General features: G+C 36.3%; 1 protein-coding gene and 1 pseudogene across 6 annotated transcripts in view; both read left to right on the top strand.

Annotated features, from left to right (window-relative positions):
- The window catches only part of BBS9 (Bardet-Biedl syndrome 9), a 479,017-nt gene that overhangs the window by 259,142 nt on the left and 196,089 nt on the right, over nucleotides 1-23,786 (top strand). For all 6 annotated transcript variants that reach the window (XM_073238618.1, XM_073238620.1, XM_036990555.2 and 3 more), the window contains 2 exons: nucleotides 5,891-6,063; nucleotides 10,596-10,748. In XM_073238618.1, the coding sequence (XP_073094719.1) occupies nucleotides 5,891-6,063; nucleotides 10,596-10,748 (326 nt within the window). The remainder of the gene's footprint in view (nucleotides 1-5,890; nucleotides 6,064-10,595; nucleotides 10,749-23,786) is intronic.
- LOC140850043 (guanine nucleotide exchange factor for Rab-3A pseudogene) lies at nucleotides 888-5,868 on the top strand (annotated as a pseudogene).

Here is a 23,786-nt window from a genome sequence, read left to right as displayed (position 1 = left end):
CTAATATGATGCCCTTAGTTGCTACATATGCCACCACTGTCTGTTGCCTGGACCATAGTTATAATGTCCTAACTATAATTCTATTTTTGCCCTTTCTAATCCATTTTCTACTTGGCAGCTCTTGTAAACAAATGAAGAAACAATTAAAAATTATATCATGCCACTCTCTCACTTAAATTCTTTTTTGTTTATAGTAATATCCAAACTCTTTATGAATGCTTATAGGTCTCCCTGTATGTTCTGGGTCTGGCCTAACATCCCCCCTCATCTAACGGCACTCCCATCCTCACTCTGGCCTGGTATATATCTGACTTTTTTTGCCCTGAGGTCTTTGAGCTTGCCATTCGCTCTACTTGGACTATTCTTCCCATCCTTAAGTTCCAAGCTTTATGTACAGAATGATTAGAAATGTGGGATATAGACTCAAATTGATAGTTTAAATCCAAGCTCAATTCATCTGAATGACTTGGGAAAAATTACTCTGCCTATTTTTTCATCTACAAAATGTGAGTAATAGTACAATTATAATGTGTAAGAATCAAATGAGATAATTTCTGAAAAGCATATAGTAATTTCCTGGTACACTCTAAGTACTTGGTAACTTTTAGCTGCTAGTATTGTTTTCATCATTGTTACTATTGGTCCTATCATTGATATCGCCTTTTCAGTGAGGCTTTCGTAGGCCACAGTATCTCAAGAAAGAACACCCATTACTCTCCATCACAGCAACCTTTCTATGTGCATCATAGTCCTTTCATAACTTGTGACAATTTATTTGTTATTTACTTATTTATTTTCTGGTGTTCTCACTAGGATGAGAACCCAGACCAGTATGTGTCACTCCCCGTTTTCTCCCCAACACTTACCACTTGATATTTTTTGAACGAATGAACAGGTACAGTGTTACCTTGAGTCTGTCAGTGTTGCCTTGACACTGTCAACTAAAGACAGTCTTGCATTACAACTCTTTCACAAAGGGGATTGCAGTTTGTTTCTCTAATTTGTCCTTCTCCTTCAAACCCACTTGCACATGACTTGTCTCTGTTCCTTTATGGGCAAGTAGAAATCTTTGTTTGCCCACTAGGAGGGATTGAGATGGGTTTCTCAGAGAGTTCATTATTTCAGATAATCCAAATCTTGATTAAAGAAAAAGGGAAATACCTAGACTTGCCCACATTTCATTTTGTCAGAGTAGGAACTTTTTTGCCCGACAGGGGAAGGGAAGGAGCTCCAGTTGTAGGTAGCAGAGACAAGATGCTTCACCTCTCTAGGGAGGAGTTCTGGGTACTGAGACCCTTCTTGGCTAGCCACAACCTGCCCTACTTTCCTTAATAGAACACCCGTGCCCAGTGTAAGCTGTGAATGGGGACTAAGTCCAGCACTTTCTAGGAGGGATTAGGATAGGTGCTAATGGGATTTGTCTTCCCCCATCAACACCTCAGCTCCTGGCCAGCTGGGCTCAAGGGTACTATTGGTATCCTGCCAAGAATTCTCTTTATGTTTTCCCCAGTGATAACTTTCAGTAAATAGACTTGCCTGGCATATCTGAATATGCCTTGTTTCCATATTTTCTTGCAGTACCTACATGGAGATTTAACAGAAACTAGTGTAATATCTTGTTTTAAAGCAGCACAAAAACTGCTCACTCAGCTTCAGCCATACTGAACCTCAGTGTTCTAAGGGCACAGTCCTGCCCCAGGGCCTTTGTACTCACAGTTCCCTTGGCTTGGAATGCTCTTCCCATAGATATCTCCATGGCTTTCTCCTTGATTTCATTCAGATACCTTAAAATGTACATTTTTTATATCTTGGGCTAAATGATAAAGTTCTTCTAAGTTTGTCATAATAATCCCATTTGTTTGTGTGCATCTCTTATAAGATATGTAAATTATGTCACATTTGTATTGAAATATTTTAACTGAATAGAATAACTTACATAGTTTCATTTCATTTTATAGATAATTTTATTCTTTATGTATAGTTAGGATGCCCTTCAGGTTTTTCTACCTGCATATAGAAGCCTACTCAAAATCTTTCTAGAACCTGAATGAATTAAGTTTCCTTTGAAATATTAGCACTGTAATATTTATTTAAAAGTTTATAGTTCTATCTAAAATGATAGCAATTTTATGCTAAGGAAAACACATTTTTGAAAGCCACTTTTTTCTCTTATTTGCTATTTGAAAGTTACTGAGTTAGTTAGGTTCTATGTGGGTCTAATAAACTAATGCCCTTTAGTTTACAATATCCTTGGGGAAGGACCTTGTTCAATATTATAAACCCTGGAGGAAGCTCTTCTTTAATCCTCTTGACAAGTATGTCTATGGGATCTCCATAGAGATTTGCAATAAAGGCAGGGTTCTGAGCTCCTGAGGCAGAGCTCACACAGCCCAGAAAGAGCTGCAGCTGAAAGATCAGGATCATGAGCAGCTATTCCAGGTGTGGGAACTGCTGGAACAGGAGGTGGAGGAGTTGCTGATGGCCAGCTTGTCCAAGGAAGCCCACAAGATGGTGTGAGAGGTCCACATGAAGTAGGTGGTGTCAGCAAAGCTGCTGATGGAGGCCTTGGGCAGGATCAACATGCAGCAAGGTGGAAGTGACAGTCAGGAAGACACGGTTATCATACCCACACCAACATCTCCCAACCACGAGCTCTATCTGCAGCAACTGGGCCCTACAAGGGCAGAGAGCACCAGCAGCTCCCTCTGCTCAGCTGTGTGCTCCACGTGGGATATACCCTCACCCTGGACAAGGAAGACAAGGAGGGGGACATGACCCTTTTTGGAGAGTTCCAAGCTTAGAGGGAATCAGCCACCCTGGACAAGCCCTATTCTTTCCTGTGAAGTGAGTATCAGGAGGACATAGGCCCCTGCCTGGACTTTATAACGTGGGACCTCTAGTGCAGGCCACTCTGGAGGAAACATACTCACCATCCAGCTTGTGGCTGTGCAGATGCTTTCTGCAGCAAGAGCGGCAGCAGTCAAGTGTGGCAATGCCAACATATGTGCCCACACCTGCCACTGTCCCTCTGGCTCTGTCATTCCAAAGGCTGTGACTATATCTTGCTGTCCTGTTGGGGCCTGGATCACTACAGCGTACAACTTTATTACCTATATCTGCTGCATCCAGCAAAGCCTGGTCCAGCAGAATATGAAGCCAGTGTTTTGGGAGATCATAAAGCTGCAAAACAAGATGCAGCTGACCCAGCTGAGCGCCGTTCCCCTAGGAGGCCTAGGGTACTGCCTAGGCCTGGAGGGGGGGCTCAAGGCTGGACAAACACCTGCCCCAAGGTGGACAGACACAGAAAAACAAGGGTCCTGAGGCCATCCCTGAGTCAGAAGCCAAACATCTGCCCAGGAGGGACAGATGGCTGGGACCTGGAGGCAGCATTGAGCTGGTGGCAAACACCTGTCCCAGTACAGAGAGACAGACAGGTTTGTAGCTCAGGACATGACCCACCTTTCTTCCCCAATGACTTCTATAACTTACAAGGATACTTTCAAGAAAGTGCCAAACACTAAGGAGTTCCGAGCCTTTAACACTTCCAGCGGAGTGAGAGAGTTCCCTACCTCTGAGGCTGCTAACACTGAATATCTGTGTGCCATCTACCCTTTGCAGCTTCCTTGCTATTGTCAAATTCTTTTGCTGTGTGAAAGGTTTTCACATACTTGAAAATAGTAATCTGTCCCCTCGGGTGAAGTCCTGGCTCTTATGTGGCAAGGTCAGCCTCAGTGGGGTATCCTTGAAATAGTGGTACCAGAGGTACTGCTCACTCTCTCCCCATCACTCCATTTTCCCACATCAACAGGGAACTCCTTGAGGGCAGAGGCTCTTGCTTTAGTCACAATTTTATCCCTAGCAATCTTGCACTGAGGTTTATCAACGAATGAAAGAGTGAATAAATAAGTGTCTGTATTTAATATGTTGAGTCCCAAGCTTAGCTTGGTTAGGACCTAGGATTTAGAGCATTCTAATACTGTATTTTATCATAATCATTTTCTCTTCTAACTCTCTACTCCTACCCCACCATAACTGTGCTCTTTCTAATCTCCGGAAGCATTCAACCTTCAGTGACATTTACAAAGAAAGGTAAAGGCTGTTATATCTGACCTTGGTCCTAATATCTCTGATGGGGAGAAATGAATAAAACATCTGATCAGCACCATAGGTTGAAGCCAGCATTCAGAATAAGCCGGCAGTGAGGGGAGGGCTGCCGAAGCTCCAAGACGGATGGTATGATTGCAGAGAAGACCTGAGTGTTTGCCATGCACCAACACAGCATCCCCAGTATATTTTATTCCTTGTATAATTGAAAAGGAGGATAACTGGGGACATGAGAGCAGATACATTCTTGAATTCTGGCTGAGGATGGCAAATTGAACTGCTAATAACCAATTTAAAGATGTAATATATTAACACAATTTGTCAAGGAAACATGGGAATATGAATGAATATTTCACATGTTCATATGCCATGCTACCTTATCTAGACCTTGGCCTCTTTAAGCAGAAAGATGGAGTTCATCTTTGCACTCCTAACATTTCTTTCTTTATGACATTGCACAAAATAGATTATAAATATTGAATTACATGGAGTAGGGCACTTGGTCCTAGATCTCAATAAGTGTATAATTTCTTTGAGGAAACTGAATATAAACATCTGGAGAGTTAAATAATAATATGTGGTGCATGTGGTTATATTAAATCTCTAAATTCAGAGGTATGCAATATTGTGAGGTGGTTAAGATTAATAGCTAATCTTTGGATTAATAGCTAGCATTCCTATCCCTGCTTTGTTACTAACTGGCTAGATGACCTTGCAGATATTTAGTCCTCTGTCACTGGATTTATTCTTCTGTAAAATGGGGATAACATTTCCCCCATAGGGCTGTTGAGGTTTGAATAAGAGATTTAAATAAGAGGCTTATGACAGTGCCTGGCACATATTAGGTTGCTATGATTGGTACACATTAAGGTTTCTTGGGGTAGGTGAGTTTCAAACCAGGTCCTGAAGAATAGGTAGGATTTAGACAGGTAGGGAAGAGGCATATATATCATGAATTCTAGCTCTGACATGTAGTTTGCTTTGTGACCTTTGGCAAGTCTCTGAAATTCTCTGTCCCTAGGCTTCCTTCCTTCTTATAAAAATGGATTTGTTGTAATCACAGTGCTTGGTGCATAGTTGGTGCTCAAGAAATAGCAGTTGCTCTTACCATAGGTCTAGGCCTGCCACCTTTGTCACCATGATTGTTGTCACCTCCGTCACCAGAATAGGGGTACACAGGAAGGTGGCTTCCTTGGAGCCGAGTCTTCAGGGCATGGAAGGAAACAAGACTTGTATTTAGAGAAGAGTGTGCTGCAAAAAATCTCTTCAAATAAAAGAGCTATTAGAAAAATAGAAAACTTTGATGATGATTACAGAGACTTAAGTTGGCTATGGAGTCCAGGATGTGGGACTTTCTATAGAATACATTTTATTTCACGCTGATATTCTGAAACAAAGTAATGATACCAGATTGTGCTCTTGCGATGGCTATTTTATTGCCTTTTAAGTAAAGTTTGTCTTTTTTTAGAAGGACTCAAATTTGGGTGTTTTCATTGTACTGAAATCTGTTATAAGATACATAGTAAAAAAGGACCATACTCTACAGCTTGCCACTGTGACCACAAAACTTTGGAATTACACTTGAAAATGTTAAGTGGTTGATACAGAAAACTGCAATAATGCACAAGTGTTTTTATCAAGTCACTAGAAATCATATCTGTATTACAAAAAAGAAATCTTTATCCTTCATTCTGGTATTCATGTCAGAGTTAGTGATAATTTATGTAGCTTCAACCAGCAATTATGTGTTAATAAGCATTTTTCCTTATTATTTTTTCTCTCTTAGAACGATATCGCATTCAGAGTGAACAATTTGAAGATCTTTGGCTCATAACAAATGAGCTTATTATCCGCCTTCAAGAATATTTTGAAAAACAGGGAATCAGAGATTTCGCATGTTCTTTCTCTGGGTCTCTGCCCCTTCAAGAATATTTTGAGTTGATTGATCATCATTTTGAGGTGTGTATGATCATAACCCACATCATCTGTAATTTTTCAATATATTCAAGAGAAAGAGATGGTACAGAGGTAAGAGTTCTGGAACACATGCTGTTAGGCCCTGTGCTTCAGGTTGTTATCCTTACGTGGATGGTGGGTTTTGTGAATCTGTTTCTGCCCTCTTGCCCAGTTTGTGATCAGTTGCAGACATTTACAGAGTGGCTGCCTGGAGGTGAGCATTGGTTTGGCTTCAGAACAGAGCTGATTTAATTCTCCCACATGGGGACTTAACCTTTGACTCCAATAACCCAGTGTTAAAACTATCTGAGTTTATCGGCAGCCATTTGGCTAACTAATTCTAGCAGGCCGTAAATGAAGTGTGATTATAAAGTGATTTTTCCTTTTCTTTTTTAACAAGCATACCAGAATGTCTGTATTTGAATGAGGGTTAAACACAAAAAATATTCTCCAGTATCTGGCACAATGGGTGCTTCGGAAATACCAAATGGTTAAATGTCTAAATAAATGAGATCTGACAGTGACTTTGTTGTCTTACTGTTTTTTGTTTTTGCATTTTTTCTTTGGGAGTATCTTCAGAGCCTGTGCTAGATTCTCTTGAGTATCTTGATAGTGTCAAATCTTAATCCTTTGAAGATTGATTTGATATTTGGAAATAGTCAAGAGTAACGTTTTGTAAATCAATTGGACAATTATAGCCATTGTTTTAAAAGTCCCATATATTAAAAAAATCAAGCTCTACTTATTTGCCTGTAAATAGACTCTGTAGGCAATTACAAGGGGGAATTTTTAAAAAGAATTCTGAACATCATTGAAGGAAGCATTGCTTCCCCATAGTGACTACTTTTTAAGGAACAAATAGTTTTTTTGCATTTTAGATTAGAAACCATGGCGTGTGTGTATGTCTTTGCATGTGTGTGTGATGAGAGAGAGAGAGAGAGAGAAAGATGTCATGTAATCTGTCAGTCACATGAAGATTCTATCCAATGTTTAGTCCCTGGAACTTCTAAGAACATTGATTTTAACCTGTAAAGACTGAGTGCAGAAGGAACATAAAGGGAAAATTTTAGTGCATACAATCGCATTATAGATAGCATGTCATTAGCAAATAAATCGAACTTACTTGGGTTTTCCCTTATCTATGCTGATAATACTTTATAGAACAGTACACTTTTGATGAAATTGTGGCACCACAGTGGACAGTTTGGGGAATATATTTAGTTATTTTAAGGATTGAGAACCTTTACAGCCTTTTAGGATGTATTTTAAGAAACTCTGGCTTCACTGCACAAAACTGGGACTTAGTTTATGGAAGAGAGTCCACTGAAAGACTGTACTAGTTACATATTTGTAATATTTAAAATAGAAAATACTGGCTTCTGATTGACCGTATGTTTGACATATAATTTTCCCACCCTTATTTGCTGGCTCGTAAATCCCTTGTGTTTCCATATAAGGGATATTTCCTTTCTGGGGAGGGGCTTAGGGAATATAGTGAACTATAGGCACTTTCATTTGTTACACAAATTAAAAGGATACAGTTTATTTCCTTTACTCTCTGGCCCTTCTCTGCTTTTTTAAAAAATTTGATTTTAAACTTTTAATGAAGATGGCTTTTGGAAACAAGTGTCCCTTGGTGTAAGCTCCATGAAGGCAGGAATTTTTGTCTGTTTTTTTTTTTTCATTCTTGTAATTCCTACTGCCTAAAACAGTGCTTGGCTCTGGGATCAATAAATATTTGTTATGTTGAAATTCTGATGCATGGAAACATTCAATCAGTGCTGTTTTGTTATACATTCAGTAGGATGATAATCTGGCTGATGTCTCAGTACTGAGAACATCTTTTTATATTTTGTGTGGGTTTAATGAATTCAGGAAATAAAATACCATAGCAGGAAATTATACAATTAAAAGAAAAAATTTGATGAGTAGGCTGAAATATTCTTTTTAAAATTACAGTAATTTAAAAAATTTATCACAACTTTTGGTAATGAGTCTTTTTTTTCATTCACAACTTTGATTTAAGTATCTAGTACTTCTGAAATTGGGGTTAAAGAAGTTAATAAAACCTACAGTATAGGAGATGATTTATCATTTATCCCCATCATTGTCATTATTGGTCACTTATTATCATAAATGATTTATCCAATAAGGGTAACATTCAAATATGTAAGAGAACTCATATGACTGAACACCATAAAAACAAACAACTTGATTAAAAAATGGGCAGAGGCCCAGAACAGGCGTTTTTCCAAAGAAGAAATACAGATAGCCAACAGACACATGAAAGGATGCTCCACGCTGCTGTCATTAGGACGATGTGATATCACCTGTCACCAGTTAGGATGGCCACCATCCAAAAGACAAGAATTAACTAGAGTTGGCAAGGATGTGGAGAAAGGGAATTCTCTTATACTATTGCTGAGAATGTAGAGTGGTGCTGCCACTGTGGAAAGCAATATGGAGGTTCCTCAAAAAAATTAAAGTAGAAATACCATTGGACCCAGTGATTCCACTTCTAGGAGTTTATCCGAAGAAAACAAAATGTCTGATTTGAAAGGATATATGCACCCCTATGTTTATTGCTACATTATTTACGATAGCTAATATATTGAAGCAACAAAAGGGTCTGTCAATAAATGAATGGATAAAGAAGAGATGGTACATATATACACAATAGAATATTATTCAGCCTTAAAAAAGAAAGAAATTCTGCCATTTATGAGAACATGGATGGACCTAGAGGATATTATACTAAGTGAAATAAGCTAGGTGGAGAAAGACAAATACCATATGATTTCACTTATGTGTGGGGTCTAGAAGCCAAACACAACAAAATGAACAAAACAGCAGTATTCTCATAGACACTGAGAGGAGGGATTGGTGGGGGTGGGTGGGGAGAATGAGAGGGATAAAAGAGCACAAAAATCTCAATCATAAATTAGTCATGGGGATGGAAGTGCAGCACGGAGAATGTAGTCAATGGCTCTGTAACATCTTTCTATGTTGACAGATAGTGACTGCACAAGTTGGAGTGAGGGTTTAATAATGTTGGGTAACATTTGAACCACTGTGTTGTATACTTGAAACCAATATAATATTGTATATCAACAATACTTCAATAAAAAAAGTTCATAAAATTCCAAGTCTTAAAAATCATGTATCTGGAGAATGCACACACTGAAAAGATAGGTTTGATATCAGAAATGTAAACTATAATACGTTTGATTTCTGGACATTTTTGAATATGATATTTATTTCAGAATAGTTTATGACTGTTTTGTAAAGTTGAATTAGCAGTTCACATGATCTGACTGTGTGGAGTGTTCCTTCTACCCTATAGCTTTGACTAGCTTCCTTTTATTTTAATAATATTGAATTAAAAAATTATGAGAAGAGTTGTGTGAGAAGAGTCATTTCTAATTCCTCTAGCTATGCAGTCTCATCTTTGGAGGCAACCTCTGGTGTGTAGTTTCTTGTGGATCTTTCTAGAACTATTCTATGCAGTCACAACTATGTTAATATACAGATTTATTTTTTAAAAATACATGAATGGTAGCACATTATCCATACTATTCTGTATTTTTTGCTTTGTTTCATTCAGTGCATCATTAGATAGCATTGCATATCGGTACTTAATAGTCCTGCCAAGTAGTCTTCTTTATTTAATATTCTCCTGTTGATGAATATTTTGATTATTGATAATATTGTACTATAATAACAACAGAGCAAACCTATAATGAATAGCTTTGTATGTACATTGTTTCTTGTAAGCATACCCCTAGGATAAATTTTAGAAGTGGGATTACTAGGTCAAAGTTGTATGTTTGATATGTTTGAGATCTGTTTAAGTTTTCTGTAAATTTTTCCCATTTGGACTGTTACACTTTTTTTTTTTTTTGCTGATTTGTATGGGAGTGTGGTCCTTTTATCATTAATTTGTAGATGCTTTCTAGATATTGTGATCATGACATTTTTTTCTGTGGTTATTGCTATTATTTTTTGCAGTTTGCTGTTTGTATTATCACTTTACTTATAATGTTTTTCTTTTTATTAACTATATAGAATTTTTAACTTAATTTATCAGGGTGTGTGTGTGTGTATGTGTTTATATTGGTTTTTGACTTATAAGGATCTTTCTTATACCAAGATTATTAAAAAATTCTAATTTTTCTAGTACTTTTGTTGTGTCTAAACTTTTGATTCTTCTGCAATTTGCTTTTGCTGTAAAGACTAGGAGAGAAATTATTACTTTTTTCCCATGTATTTAATTAGTTATCAGAAAACATTTTTTGAATAATCTCTCTTTTCCCCAGTGATACTGGGTCTTTACTAAATTTCCATTTGACCTATTCCACTGTATTTTCTATGTATTCATGTACCAAATACCACAGTTTTAATTCTCTTAACTCTATAATATGTTTAAATTTCTTCATTATTCTTTTTCCAACTTGCATTGGCATTGCCTTGTATCTTTACTTTAAACATGTTTGTCATGCACATTTAACCTGAATTTAAGAAATTCTTCATTGCAGTTGCGGATAAATGGTGAAAAATTAGAAGAACTCTTATCTGAAAGAGCTGTACAATTTCGGGCCATTCAACGCCGGCTATTAACAAGGTTCAAAGATAAAACACCTGTGCCCCTCCAACACCTGGACACCTTGCTAGATGGAACTTACAAGCAGGTAAGTGTGATATCAGTGATAGTTTTCCGTTACTGGATATAATTTTTTCCCTCACTCTAGAATCATATACCAGAATATTGAGATAAGGTATTTCTTTCCTGTGGAGCAGTAAATAGCACACAAGCTTTAGAGCCAGAAAAACCTAGCTTAAAGTCACACTGTGCCACTTTTTAACTGTGTAACCTTGAGTAAATTACATAAGGTCCATGTTTCCACATTTTACCTCCCAGAGTTATTGTGAGGATTTTCAGTCATTTACATGAAGTAACCAGCACAGTGCCTGCCACATAGTATGTGCTTGATAAATAGTAGCTATTATGATTAGTGTTATTATGAGATGATTCTTGTTGCATCCCATAGTTATCAACATAATAATACCATGATAAGTATTTCAGTTGATGTTTTGAAATATAATTTTTAAACAACCTTTTGTTTCAGTTCAAAAAGACCTTTTTCTTCCTCTTCCTGCTTCTTCCTTCCTCCAATAGTTTATCATTTGCATGGCTAGGGTAATCTGTCACTCTTGAGGTATTATGTCACCAAAAACTATTCAAAACTATTGTTTCTGGGTTGAAATAGTAGTTTTGAAATTTTAATTTCATGGATAAGGCCTCTGTCAGTTGTACTATAATGAAGTCAGCTTTGAATGACTATATGTTCTTATTTATCTATACAGTATCACTAGTCTGTTTCAAAATCAGTGTTGTGATATGAATATTCTGTTTTTTAATTGAATTTTTTAATTGAGATAGTTATTGATTCACATGTAGCTATAACAAAAATAATAGATATCATGTATCTTTTTTTAAAGTTGAAGTATAGTTGATAATATTTAAGGTTCAGGAGTATAACATAGTGATTCAATACTTGTATATATGCTAGGAGATGCTCAAGATGGTAAGTATAGTTGCCATACAAAGTTATTACACTATTATTGATTATATTCCTTATGCTGTAGTTTTCATCCCTGTGGACTTATTTATATTGTACTTAGAAGTTTGTGTGTCATTATCCTCTTCAACCTATTCTTTACCTACTTTTCTCCAGTAATAATTTTTTGCAAACTACATATAATGTCACAATTTTATCAGTTGGCATTGATAAAATCCACAGATTTTATTCAGATTTACATAATTTTACTTAAACTCTTTTGTGCATATGTAGCATATCAAGTTTTATATAATTTTACATTTGCATGTTCATGTTTTTACCACCACATTCAAGATACTGAACAGATCCATCGCCACAAGACTCCCTCATACCCTTTATTACCACACTCCCCTGCCCTCCTTGCCCTCTTCTAGCACTTTCTGTCGATTTGAAAGGGCACAGAAGATTTTTTTTCAGTTTGCTTCTCTAGAGGAAAGAGAAATAACTTACTATGTAAGCTTCAATAAATGTGTTATTAATACTTTGCTTCTTGAACTTTTCATGGCTATTTGAAAATTACTAGCTATATGAAGGACAGTCTATAGCAGCAATAGGGCATTAGAAGGAACATTGGGCCTGGAGTCCAAAGATCCCAGTTATGTCACTTATTAACTGTGTGGCTTTTGGCAATTCCCTTACCCTCTCAGAACTTAACTTTCTTTCCATAAAACGGGATACATACTTATATGTTGTTACAAAGATTCCATTTCCTAATGTATGTGGAAATGCTTGCTAAATTGTTCTACAGGTACACTCTGCCAATTTCTATTGAGCTGGAGCAATTATGTGACTCTTAAGTCAGTAGGCACTAATGCACTTTCTGTTCCACACTTCTGTTCTCTCTTCAGTAAACTTTTTGGGGGTTTGTTTTTCATTTCCTTTCTTTTTTTCCTCCTCCACCTTCATATCTCTTTGATGGCTTGTCTATCTCATTCTTAGGCCTGCTCCCATACTTGCCATTCTTAGGGCTGAAGATATGCTAAGTCTTACCTTTAGTGATGCTGTTTCTTTCTGTGGACACAATGGCTGAGGGGTGTTTTGAGGGATTTGATGAGGATGCTTGGTTTAATGCTTTCCATATTTTCTATATAGAAAGACTTCCTTTGTCTTTGATATATTTATAGTGCTGGAGTTTTTTTTTTTTTTCACTTAGCTTCAGGGTTGGATTTTTCCATGATTTTATTGATATTACGGAGATCAAAACCATGGGTTTTCACTTGAATCTATATTTTTAAGTCTCCATTTATTTTTAGAATAAAAAAGAGAATGAACAAACTTTTGAAAGAAAATATGAAAACTATAAGGAATTTGACTTAATTTTAATGTAATTTACTGCTCAAATGTATTATATGTATATATTCACATTGTAGTCGATATTGATTAGTCTCTATTTGACATAGTTAATACAGGAATATACTTTCCCAAAGAAAATTGCAAATTATACATGATGTTAAATTCTCCATCATGGTTCTTTAGCATCTCCCCAGAAATGTAATTACTTTGACACATTTTTTTGTGTCTTTTCTGCCTTTTTTTTGCATTCAGAAATGAAATATTGTTTTCTATATTAAAAAGTCCATAAATAGTATCATACTGTATGTAGTAGCCTATCTCTCTTTTTTCTTTTTCTTCTAACAGTATGTACTGAGTTCTTTCCATATTGTGTAGATCTATTTCTCTATGTGTAATGGTTGCATTGTGTTCTGTAATACAGAGATTCTGTAGTATGGACAAATCACAGTTTATTGAAGGATAGATCTTAATAATAGTTTTAATGTTGAGTCTAACACTGAGAAAAATCTCTTCTAGACAATTCTACTGTGGCCAAACAGGTGTATGACATACCTCACTATCATATCTGCCTACCTTCTGTTTCGTATAAAGTTTTCTTAATACTTTTCCTGGGTAAGGGGAATGATTTGCTTGGCAGATGGGCCAAGCCTGTGAAGTAATGAGCTGTGCTAGAGCCTGAACTTACTCTACATGGCATAACTCCATTGCATGACTGTCACTAGGTTTTTAAAGTGTTTTCCTAATTTGTCAGTTTAAATTTGATCTGCTACCTATGTGGAGTCTTTGATTTCTCATGGGCAGGAAGCTTTTCTCTAGTCCTTCTGTGGATCTTAGTGCCACCTCATTTCCATCAGGAGCACTGAGATAAGCACTCTGAACTGTGCAGTGAAAGATTTATACTCTGTCCCATTTATCCGTGCATCTAGAAGATGCTATATTGTCACCATTGATGAAGCAGTGATAATTGGCTTATGTGAAAATAGAAGCAGAAGCCAGTATCCTCCTAAAACAAACTACTGTACAAACTCTGGAGGCAGGGACTTTTTTTGGATAATATTCACCACTGTATTCTCAGTGTAATACATTTCTTGCCACACTATAGGTGCTTAATAAATATTTGTTCTATGAATGAATGCTTTATTACCACTAAGATGATTTATTGAAACTGTATGTCTTTGATAAGGGCAGCACTACAAAGAACAGAGCAGCAGAGAATTCTTTCAGTTCAAGCTTATGAGTCATTACAATAATTTATTCTAAAATCCTCAAAAGCCACTAAAAATGGAAACATTCATCTCTCTTCCTAAATTATATAGCTGGAGGACTCAGGTAAACTGTCTTAGGTCAGAATGTTTTATAGCTGCAAATTCTTGACCAAGAAAACCTCTTCCATTCTTTTTCTGTGAGTATGTATGTGCCAGAGTTAAATATGAAATAATCATCTGTTAAAATACCTCCAAACAGATAGACATTGTTGAGATTGAATCCCATCGTATTCTAAGTGACATGAGAATTAACTGGGCTTTTTCAGTGTTAATATATGTCCAGAAGCATGAAAAGTTTGATTTTCTTCACTTCCTATTTACATAATTGCTGAGTTCTTCCTCTTGGAAGGCAAAATTTCTTTCATAAAACACACCCATTAAGCAGTTAGAATATCAGAATACAGAATATCGAATACAGAATATAGAATATCGAAATACAGAACTGGAGGAAGTTTGGGGGTCTTGTGGGTGCCAGATAGTCCAGAAACTACTATGAATTCCAATAAAGTACTTAGGACAAATTGAAAGTGAAGTCCAAGGTCTTTCATAAATGAATGATTAGGCTTTGCTGGGTTTGCTGTAATGTGAGGCAGTTTGTATAGTCTACTCATTAATATAATAGAGTTAGCTATGCTGCACTTGTAGGTTCTGAGGTCAGTTTGGCTTATAAGATCTTCACTCAATAATAGTAGCTATTGTTGTTATTTAGGCTCCAAAAGGTCAGTTTACCTGGTACAGAATTAGGTAAATCAAGGGCAGGGAGTATAGGATTTGTGCCATTGGTGTGTAGCAGAAACTCTGGATACCCCCAGCTTACACAGTGAGCCAGTGAAGTGGGCCTTTAATCTTCAAATGACAATTAGATGCCTTTGATTCTGGTCCAGCAAGGCCTATTAGGGAAAGCCGCTGCTTCTAAGATTTCAGTAAGACATCCAACATTGTTTCCTTCAAATATATAGTAATAAATGCTTTAGGGTTTGAAGTGACATATCGGATATATCTTAATATAATTAAGAACTCTGTGTCTAGAGTCTGCGTGCATTCTAGTTCTGGCTCTGTGACCTTGGGCAATTTAGAAAAAGAGAAACAAAACCCTAAGCCTCAGTTTTCCCACCTGTAGAATGGTGTCTTCTTCATGGGTTGTTGTGTGGATTGAAATGTTGAAATGTGTAAATACATACATTGCATTGAATAGTGCTTGGTATATAATAAAACTCTCAACAGATGTAAACTACAACTCTGGGGGCTATACTTCATCTTTATTTGACTAATAAGTTATGCCATCTTAAAAGTGGTGCTATTCATTGTTCATACAAAAGAGGTTATAATAAATGTCATCTTTCTGAAACTTTGCTATCTGGTGACCTCAAAAATCTAGACCTGAGCTAAGATTCAGGAAGATCCTGTATCCTCAGAGGCATCCCAAGATTTTTTTTAAGAATACCTGCCTTGGGTGTTTGATTCCAGAGAGGAGAGCAAAAGGAAAGGGGTATGAGGGCCATGGGGTCAAGTGGCCATCTTTCCTGATTCCCTGATTGTTTCATATAGATGTATTCCTAGAAGGAAAAATGCTCAAACAAAAAATACTTCACACACATAGTACACGTACACACATTTACACATACATACTGCCATGCAGAAATGTTGTACCAAATTATAGTTCCACTAGCAGTATATGAAAATGTCTATTTTCTAGGTCTTATTGATCTTTACAATTTTGAACTGAAAAGAATCTGATTGTTGTTTTACCCTTTCTGTCTTTGCTTACCATGGAGGTTGAGCATTTAAAAAATGTTAATTGGCCATTTGTATTCCTTTCCTTGTACATATGTATGCCCTTTGTCCAATAGTCTATCAGGTAGTCAATATTTTGTGTGTGTGTGTGTGGTATTTTGGATATACAAAGTGTAGCAACCTTTTATCATGCATAAAATACTTTATCTATAAAGGGATGTAGTCTCTCTGTAGATTAAACAAATTTTTACCAATTTGTTATCTGCCTTTATTTTTATTTGTAGTGTTTTTTTGACATGTAAGATTAAAAATGTATTTACACAGTAAAATCTATCTTTTTCCTTTTATTTATCTGCATAGGAAAGCCTTGCCCATGCCAAGAGTACTGTAATTTATTCTAACATTTTCATGCTATCATTCTTATACATACTTTAAAAATCCATCTGGAATGTCTTACAATTTACTGGGAATCTAATCTCCCTGCCAAAAGTGGTGAACTAGTTGTCTCAGCCTCTGTTTATTGCATAACCCATTTTTCTCCTACTGAACTAAAATAGCACCTGTATCATTTAACTATTTTACTGTATTGCAAACCACCCAAACCTTAGTGGCTTAAAGCAATGTAATTCATTATTGTTCATGAGTCTTTGGATCAGCTGTGCAGTTCTGTTGATCCGGGCCCTGCTCTGCTGATTTCAGCTGGGCTCACACATGTGTCTTTGGTCAGGCGCTGGCTCTGGGGATTGGATGGCCTAGGATGTACTTACTGACACATTTGGCAGTTGGCTCACAGTTAGGTGGGATGATTGCACCATGTGTTTCTCCTGGCCCAGCAGGCTAGCAGGGCTTGTTCACATGGTCCCAGTGCATAAGGACTCTTCAAGCCTCTTCCTGTGCCTACTTCTAATTCCCCATTGGTTCTGGCCAGTCCAGATCAAAATGGTGGAGAAATGGACTCTTCTTCTTAACTGGGTGAGTGGAGAATTGTGGACATTTTTACAATCTATCCTACTTCTTTTAACATATACTACATCAGTAAAATGTTTTAGAAGACAATTTTTTTCAATCTTCCCTCACCCTTGAACTGAGGTTTTCTATACTTTTGACTTTCAAACCTAAAGTTTTGTTGCCATTAAGATCTCATTCATTCATAATCAGTTGTGGTCTATGGACTCTGAAGATAATTTATCTTACAGTCAATTAGGATTGCTTATTTAAAGCAAATGGAACATCTGTGCTGTTTTCAGGCTCGTAAGACTGTCTGAAACTGTGTTAGTTATGGTCAGTTGTTTTGGGGCTGGGGCTGTTACCCAGTTTCCTTGTAGATTGGCACCTTGGGAGACCTAGGGCAGGTGTCATGGGCATGTGACCCACATGGTCACACAGAGCCTTGTGTCTGGCTTAATGCTTTGTGGCAGCCATATTAAAATTCTTAATACTTTTGAACAAGAGTCCCTGTATTTTCATTTGCTCTGGGCCCCTGCTAACTAGATTCTGATGAGTAGAACAAGACAACTGGAAGTTCAGAACAGAAATCAAAGACAGAATGGCTTTATCCATTACCCCCAAAGCCACCCAGAAATTGCTCCGAAGATGAAGAAAAAGAGATGTAGTAGGCACCTGTGAGAGCTCCTCTGGACAACTCAAGGGCATCTCACTAGGAAAGGCATCTCAATTAACTGACACTGAAGTGACAAGGGTTATCTTATTTAGGAACATCATCCTGCAATTAGTTGTCTCTATGCATATTGTGGTGGCAGCCTCTTTTTTAGATTTCCAACAGGTGGGCCACTGGCTTTAAGATGCAGTTATGAGTTATGAGGTGAAAGTTTTGGTTCACAAGGGGGTCAGCCAACCACTTGTCCTGTTTTCAACTGCACATCATTTCCTATTTTATGTATCTTTAATTGGATAGGAATCCCCAAACTCACATCCCCACATTAGAATTTTACTCTTACTAGAATGTCTAGAATTTTAGCAAAAAGTTTTCCTTTTGGAAAGAACTTTCACCTTTATATATGGCTGTAGAGATCTAGTGTTGAAAGTAACCGTGTCAAGAATTTCTTTTTTTCAGTAGTTAGCAACCTACATTTCCTCATTTGTGTAAGTGCAATACCAACTTCTCAACCACCTGAGTATATTTTTGGAGGACCTAAGAAAGGAAACAAGGGAAGAGAAGGGAAATTCATGTTTATTGAGCATCTGTTTCATATAAGGTAAATCTCACTTATTACTTCATTTAATAATACAATTACATTGTGAGGGTAGGAGTTTTATTCCCATTGTATGGATGCAGGACTTCAGACTCCAAGCAGGGTTAAGCAGTTTGCTCAGTGTTACACAGATATTAAGCAATTTTCCACAGTCCATGCTTTAGTGTATCATGTGACATTTTTACTTTGATCATTTCCAGGTGGGACATAGACATCTTAGATTTTCTTTAGCAAAACTAGTCAAGTTGAAGAAAAAGGAGATTCATGCAAACTATTTCTATATATTCATGGTGTGTACATGGATATATTCATGACCATCTAATATTCATCATATATATATATATATACCCATCAGAAAGGTAGCAAAACCTTTTGGTGAGTGCCCCAAAGTATATATTGCATCTGAACCTTGAGTATCAGAAGAGGCAACTTTGTTAATTTGTTAACTTACACTGAAGTTCACTTTATTTGCCATCAAATGCTAATGCTTATTGCACTTGGCAGAAAAGTTTTAGAAAATAAGTTCTCTTTAATGTTATAAAATTTTCATGTACATTTGTTAGTCAAGGCAGGACTCATTAGTTGTATTGAACTAGGGGAAATTTAAACTTACTCTATGGTTTGGCTTGTGTTTTGATGCTTTTATGTACTGAGATTTTTTCCCCACTTGGACACTAACCCTCTGTTGTAGCAGAGGAAAAATGTTTACTAACCTAAAAGTTTGTGTCAGTTGACATGTATGTGATATAATGACTGATAGTCATTAATGTTCTAGAAAGGCACTTGGCTGATTTTCCTCCTCTACAAAACAGAGATTGTATTAGGCATAATTTTAAACAGAGATCCTGTGGTTTGGAGTTTGCTTTTTGTTACTTTTTCTGTACTTAAAATTTCCTTCCATTCTGTTTATTTGTTGGGTATTGATGTATAAAAATTATTTTAAGTCATGCAGAAGTCTAAGAGCCTTTTGGTACATGACTTTTTAATGAGTGTGATTTTGGCTGATAACACAAAAGAATGTGTGATGAAACCACTCAGGGGCCTACTTGCCTCCGTGTCACTGGTAAGTAAAAGCAGCATGCTGATCGACTGAGGGGGCGCCAGGGCTGGGGTGGCGATGCTGCATTGTTTTCCTCATAACCAATTAAGGGCTACAAAGTTCTTTCTCCTCTGAAGGAGAGACAATAAAAAGCTGAGAAAGGTGGGCACAGAAATTTGCAACCATATGTTTGGGGGTGAATGGGAGTGATAAGTTAAAAGAAAAGGTAAAATAAAAGCTAGAGGTAAAAAAATTGAAGTTTGAATGTTTTTATCCCATAATCTTCCTCTTGGACTTTTTATCTAAGAAAATAATTCACAAAGGAAAAAAACACATTCACCAAGTTGTTCATTTCCAATATTAATCACTTTTGTAAGAAATTATAAATCAGCTACCCATAGCTAGGAAATGATTATGCTTACTGTAGTGCTACCATTTCATATAATATTTCATTTTGTTATTTTAAAAACTGAATAATAAACATTTCAAATAATTGAAAAAAGCTGATTAGTATGTGGTTAGTTTCACACAATGGAATAGATATTTCTATAATAGAAATGTGCAAAAATTTGGAAGGAATAAAAAAATTGAAAGTGGTATACATTTGTTTTAGATGATTTTAAATTCTTAAACAATTTCCCTTCATATTGATTGTAAGTTGAAAGCATAAAAATGATTTTTTCACAATATATGAATGTATTTAACACTACTGGACTATATACTTAAAATAGTTAAGATGGTAAATTTTATATTCTCTGTATTTTACCATAATTAAAAAAAAACAATATCTTTTTGAAAAATGGGATGTGGTCACAAACTTTTGGTCTTCATTGGTATTTTCTGAAGGAATTATTTTCTCTATCCTGTATATTTCCTATAAACTCATTTCTTTAGTCCCTAGAATGTTTAAGACTTTGGATTATCATTCCATATATGTTATTTATTCCTATTCACTCAAAAGAGAGCAGTCAGGTAACTGAATGATATGCTTGAATTGAATATATGAAGAAGGGTGGGTGCTGTCTTGCTCTGAGTCTAACCTCAGTAGTCTCTCAGTTAAACTGGAGAAGTATACATGGCTCTTTCAAAACGGTTACTTTTTCTTCATCCAGGCAGGAATGCAACCGAGCATGCAATCTCTAAAGTGTGTTTCTTGCAAGTACATCGCTGATACATTCAGTGCATGTGTATGGCTTTACAGCCATGCAAGGTCTAGCCTAACAGCAATATACCTCAAGCCGCAAATAGGTGCTGTGTATGTAGTTTGAAGTTTTCTAGTAGCCACATTAAAATAGTAAAATGAAATAAGTGAAATTTTGATTTGTTTTATTTGACCCTAGATATCTAGACCACTATCACTTCAACATGTAACCACATAAAAATTATTAATGTGGTATTTATATATTTTTTCAGAACAAGTCTCCAAAGCATGGTTTATTTCACACTTGCAGCACATTCCGAATGCTGAATGGCCACCTGTGGCTAGTGGCTACCTTAGGGCACATTACAGTTCTAGCTACAGGTAATTGTCAACTCATAACTTTATATTGTTTCTTGCAATGTCTCTTTTCTGGAGTTTTTATTTCTTTTAGACTTTAAAGATTCTTGCTCATGATAGGACTATCGCTGATGCAATGATTTTCACTCACTGGATGTGAATAGCGGGCAGTGGGAAGTACTCCTAGATGGTTAGGCGACTACCAGAAACCTTTACTCACATAAACCAGGCCTTCAGGTATTGTTAAAAGACTCAAATCTGCAAGATTTGAGTCCTAGTTCCAGCTCTTTCTGGCTTTTTGAGATTGTCACTTAACCTCTCTGAACCTTGGCTTTTTCCCTTTCATCTTTGGACCCCTTAGAACTTACCTGAGCAACATCCAGCCTGGTGCTTATTTTCTAGTAAAATTCTCAATAAAATTTATGGTATCTGTATAATGGTTAGGGAAAGGGACTTAGAATTTTAAATTTCCATCAGTTCAGAATTTCAGAAACAAATGGGGCCTTTGGGAGCCACCTAGTGCTAGCCCCAGGTCTGGGGTGTGGTCGTTGGCCAGTCAGCATTTGTTTGGTGGACTCTCATGATAATCACCTAAGCAACAGGGCTTTAGGAGACTGAGTTAGTTTTCAAAGAGGATATATGAACACAAAGTATTATTGTAACACTGGAGTTATGCTTCCCTCTATTTAGGTATGTAACAGTAATTGACATTAATGGGAGTTACACATAAATCAAGGGGAGAACAGACCTATTAGTGTATAAAAAACATTCTACTTATCCATCTGTTATGCTTTACATCCCTGGGGCATATGTGTTTTTTTAAAATAAATTGAATGCATACTTCTTTATCTGCATGTTCTTCAATCAGTATTAGAGTTTTCTTTTTGCTAGTGTTAGTTTGAACAACTTCTTAATTGTAAATTCATTATCAGGATTTAATTTTGGCAAATTTACCAGATTCAGAATTTCAATAATATTTGATATAAAGCATTCTAAGCCCATAGTAATCAGGGGTACCTTCTTCTACTAAAATTTCATTCTGTTTCTTGTTTGATCTTAAAAAAAAGATTAGTCCTTTGAGATATACTCAGAAGCAAGATGTTTCTAATATTACAGTAAAACTATTAATGGGGCCCATTATAAGGAAATGAAAATCTTATCTTTTTGTGTCAGTGATGAGAGAAGAATATATAAGTGGCCTCCAATTACCTGTAATTGTATGAGGTTTTCTTTCATTTATGTTATCTGTCTTCCTGTTTAATCCCATCTAGCACAATTAGTCCTTTTGTATTAGTTTTCTGTAAGTGGAGTTCTGAATGGTTTGAATTGTGAATTAACAATGATAACAATCCTCACAATTCTTCTCTCTACTTTCCTTTTGTCCCTCCACTTTCTCTCTCTCTTTAAATGAAGGGAAACAAAGCCAGTTGCCTAGACAGATTAGTTTATAATATTTCTTAACAAAAGTAAAAGATGTATAATCTTTATAGGAGTATCATTGAACAGCTGAGCAGTTATATCAGTCCTGATATTTGTTTCTCTATATATTAATATACAAAGAGCTAATAGTACTCTGAGTGTTGCTTGAAAGCACCAAATGTAATGAAGGATAAATTGAGGTGATGTATTTTTAAAAAGATATTTTTGTGAGACCCAACAGTATATCCAGGAACAAAGTAGTAATAGGTAAAAGCGATTTAATTTAATTAGAAGAAATGAACTTTGAAATTAGGACTTTAAGTGGATTAAATATATTGTCACTCTACCTGGGAATCATTTATAGAATGTCGTACAGTAAAGTGAGACGATAGTTAATGTCATTATTTTCCCTGACAGACTACTCTATATTGTTGTTTTTAAGTTTCCTTTTATGGGATTTCTAAATCTCTTATAGCAGGACATTAGATTTCAGGGAAATCCAACCACCTCTCCCACCCAAATATTGATTCTCTGCCTCCCTCTACCCCCATCTAGGACTGGCTTCTGGCCAGTACTTAAAATTCTTATTCAGTTGATTTCCCAATTAGAATGATGGGCTCAGAAGCTATATTCTTGGAGATGGTTTTTCCATAGAAATGATATGTTTCATGGGGTCATCTCCCTCTGTCTTTTATTCCACCTTTGTTATTCAAGATAAAGTTATGTAAGAGGGTTGGCCTTGCTAAATTGAGGTCAGGAGCTCAAGGAAGCCCACAGGTCCTGGTCCTTATGATCTAATGTGTCAACTACTTCTCTGACATATTTAATAGGACTAATCTTCTGAATGTAATTACCTGTAATTTTTTGTCTTTTCCTATCCTATTCCAAGACCCCGAGGGGATTCCTCTTGTCTATCCTATTGTGTTGAGTCTTCTCACTCTGACATTCAAAGATCTCTGAAGAGTGGAATCCAACTCCTCCTAATCTTAACTCCTACTTCTACAAAGTCTAGATGCCAGTCAAGCTAGCCTATTGTCTTAGAAAAAAAGAAAGCTTTATTGATATATACTTTGCATACTGCAAAAGTTACCCATTCTAAATATACTATTTATTGATTTTTTAGTAAATTTATGGAGTTGCACAACCAGCATCACAGTCTAATTTTAGAATATTACCATTGCCCCCAAAAAACTCCCTTGAGCCCATTTACACTTAATCCCTTTTGTTCCCCCCTAACACCAAGAAACTACTGATCTGCTTTCTATCCCTTTAAACTGGATATTTCATATGAATAGAATCATACAATATGTAGTGTTTTGGATCTGGGTTCTTTCAGCTAACATATCGTAGTTTGTGTCAGGAGTTTGTTCCTTTTTAAAATTGCTGCATAGTCTTCCATTGTGTGGATATACCACTTCTGCTTTTATCAGTTGATAGACATTTGGATTGTTTCCAATTTTACCAATAAATGAATAATGCTACTATGAACATTCATGTACATGTCTTTATGTGGACATAAGTTTTGTTTTCTCTTGGTAGATTATTAGGAGTGGAATTGCAGGGTTGTATGGTAAATTTATGTTTAACTTTTTATGAAACTGACAAATTGTTTTCTCAGTTTTATCATATTCCTACCTGCAGTGTATG

Source organism: Manis javanica, chromosome 6 (assembly GCF_040802235.1).
Source record: "Manis javanica isolate MJ-LG chromosome 6, MJ_LKY, whole genome shotgun sequence".
NCBI lineage: Eukaryota > Metazoa > Chordata > Mammalia > Pholidota > Manidae > Manis > Manis javanica.
This window is presented reverse-complemented; position numbering and strand designations above follow the sequence as displayed.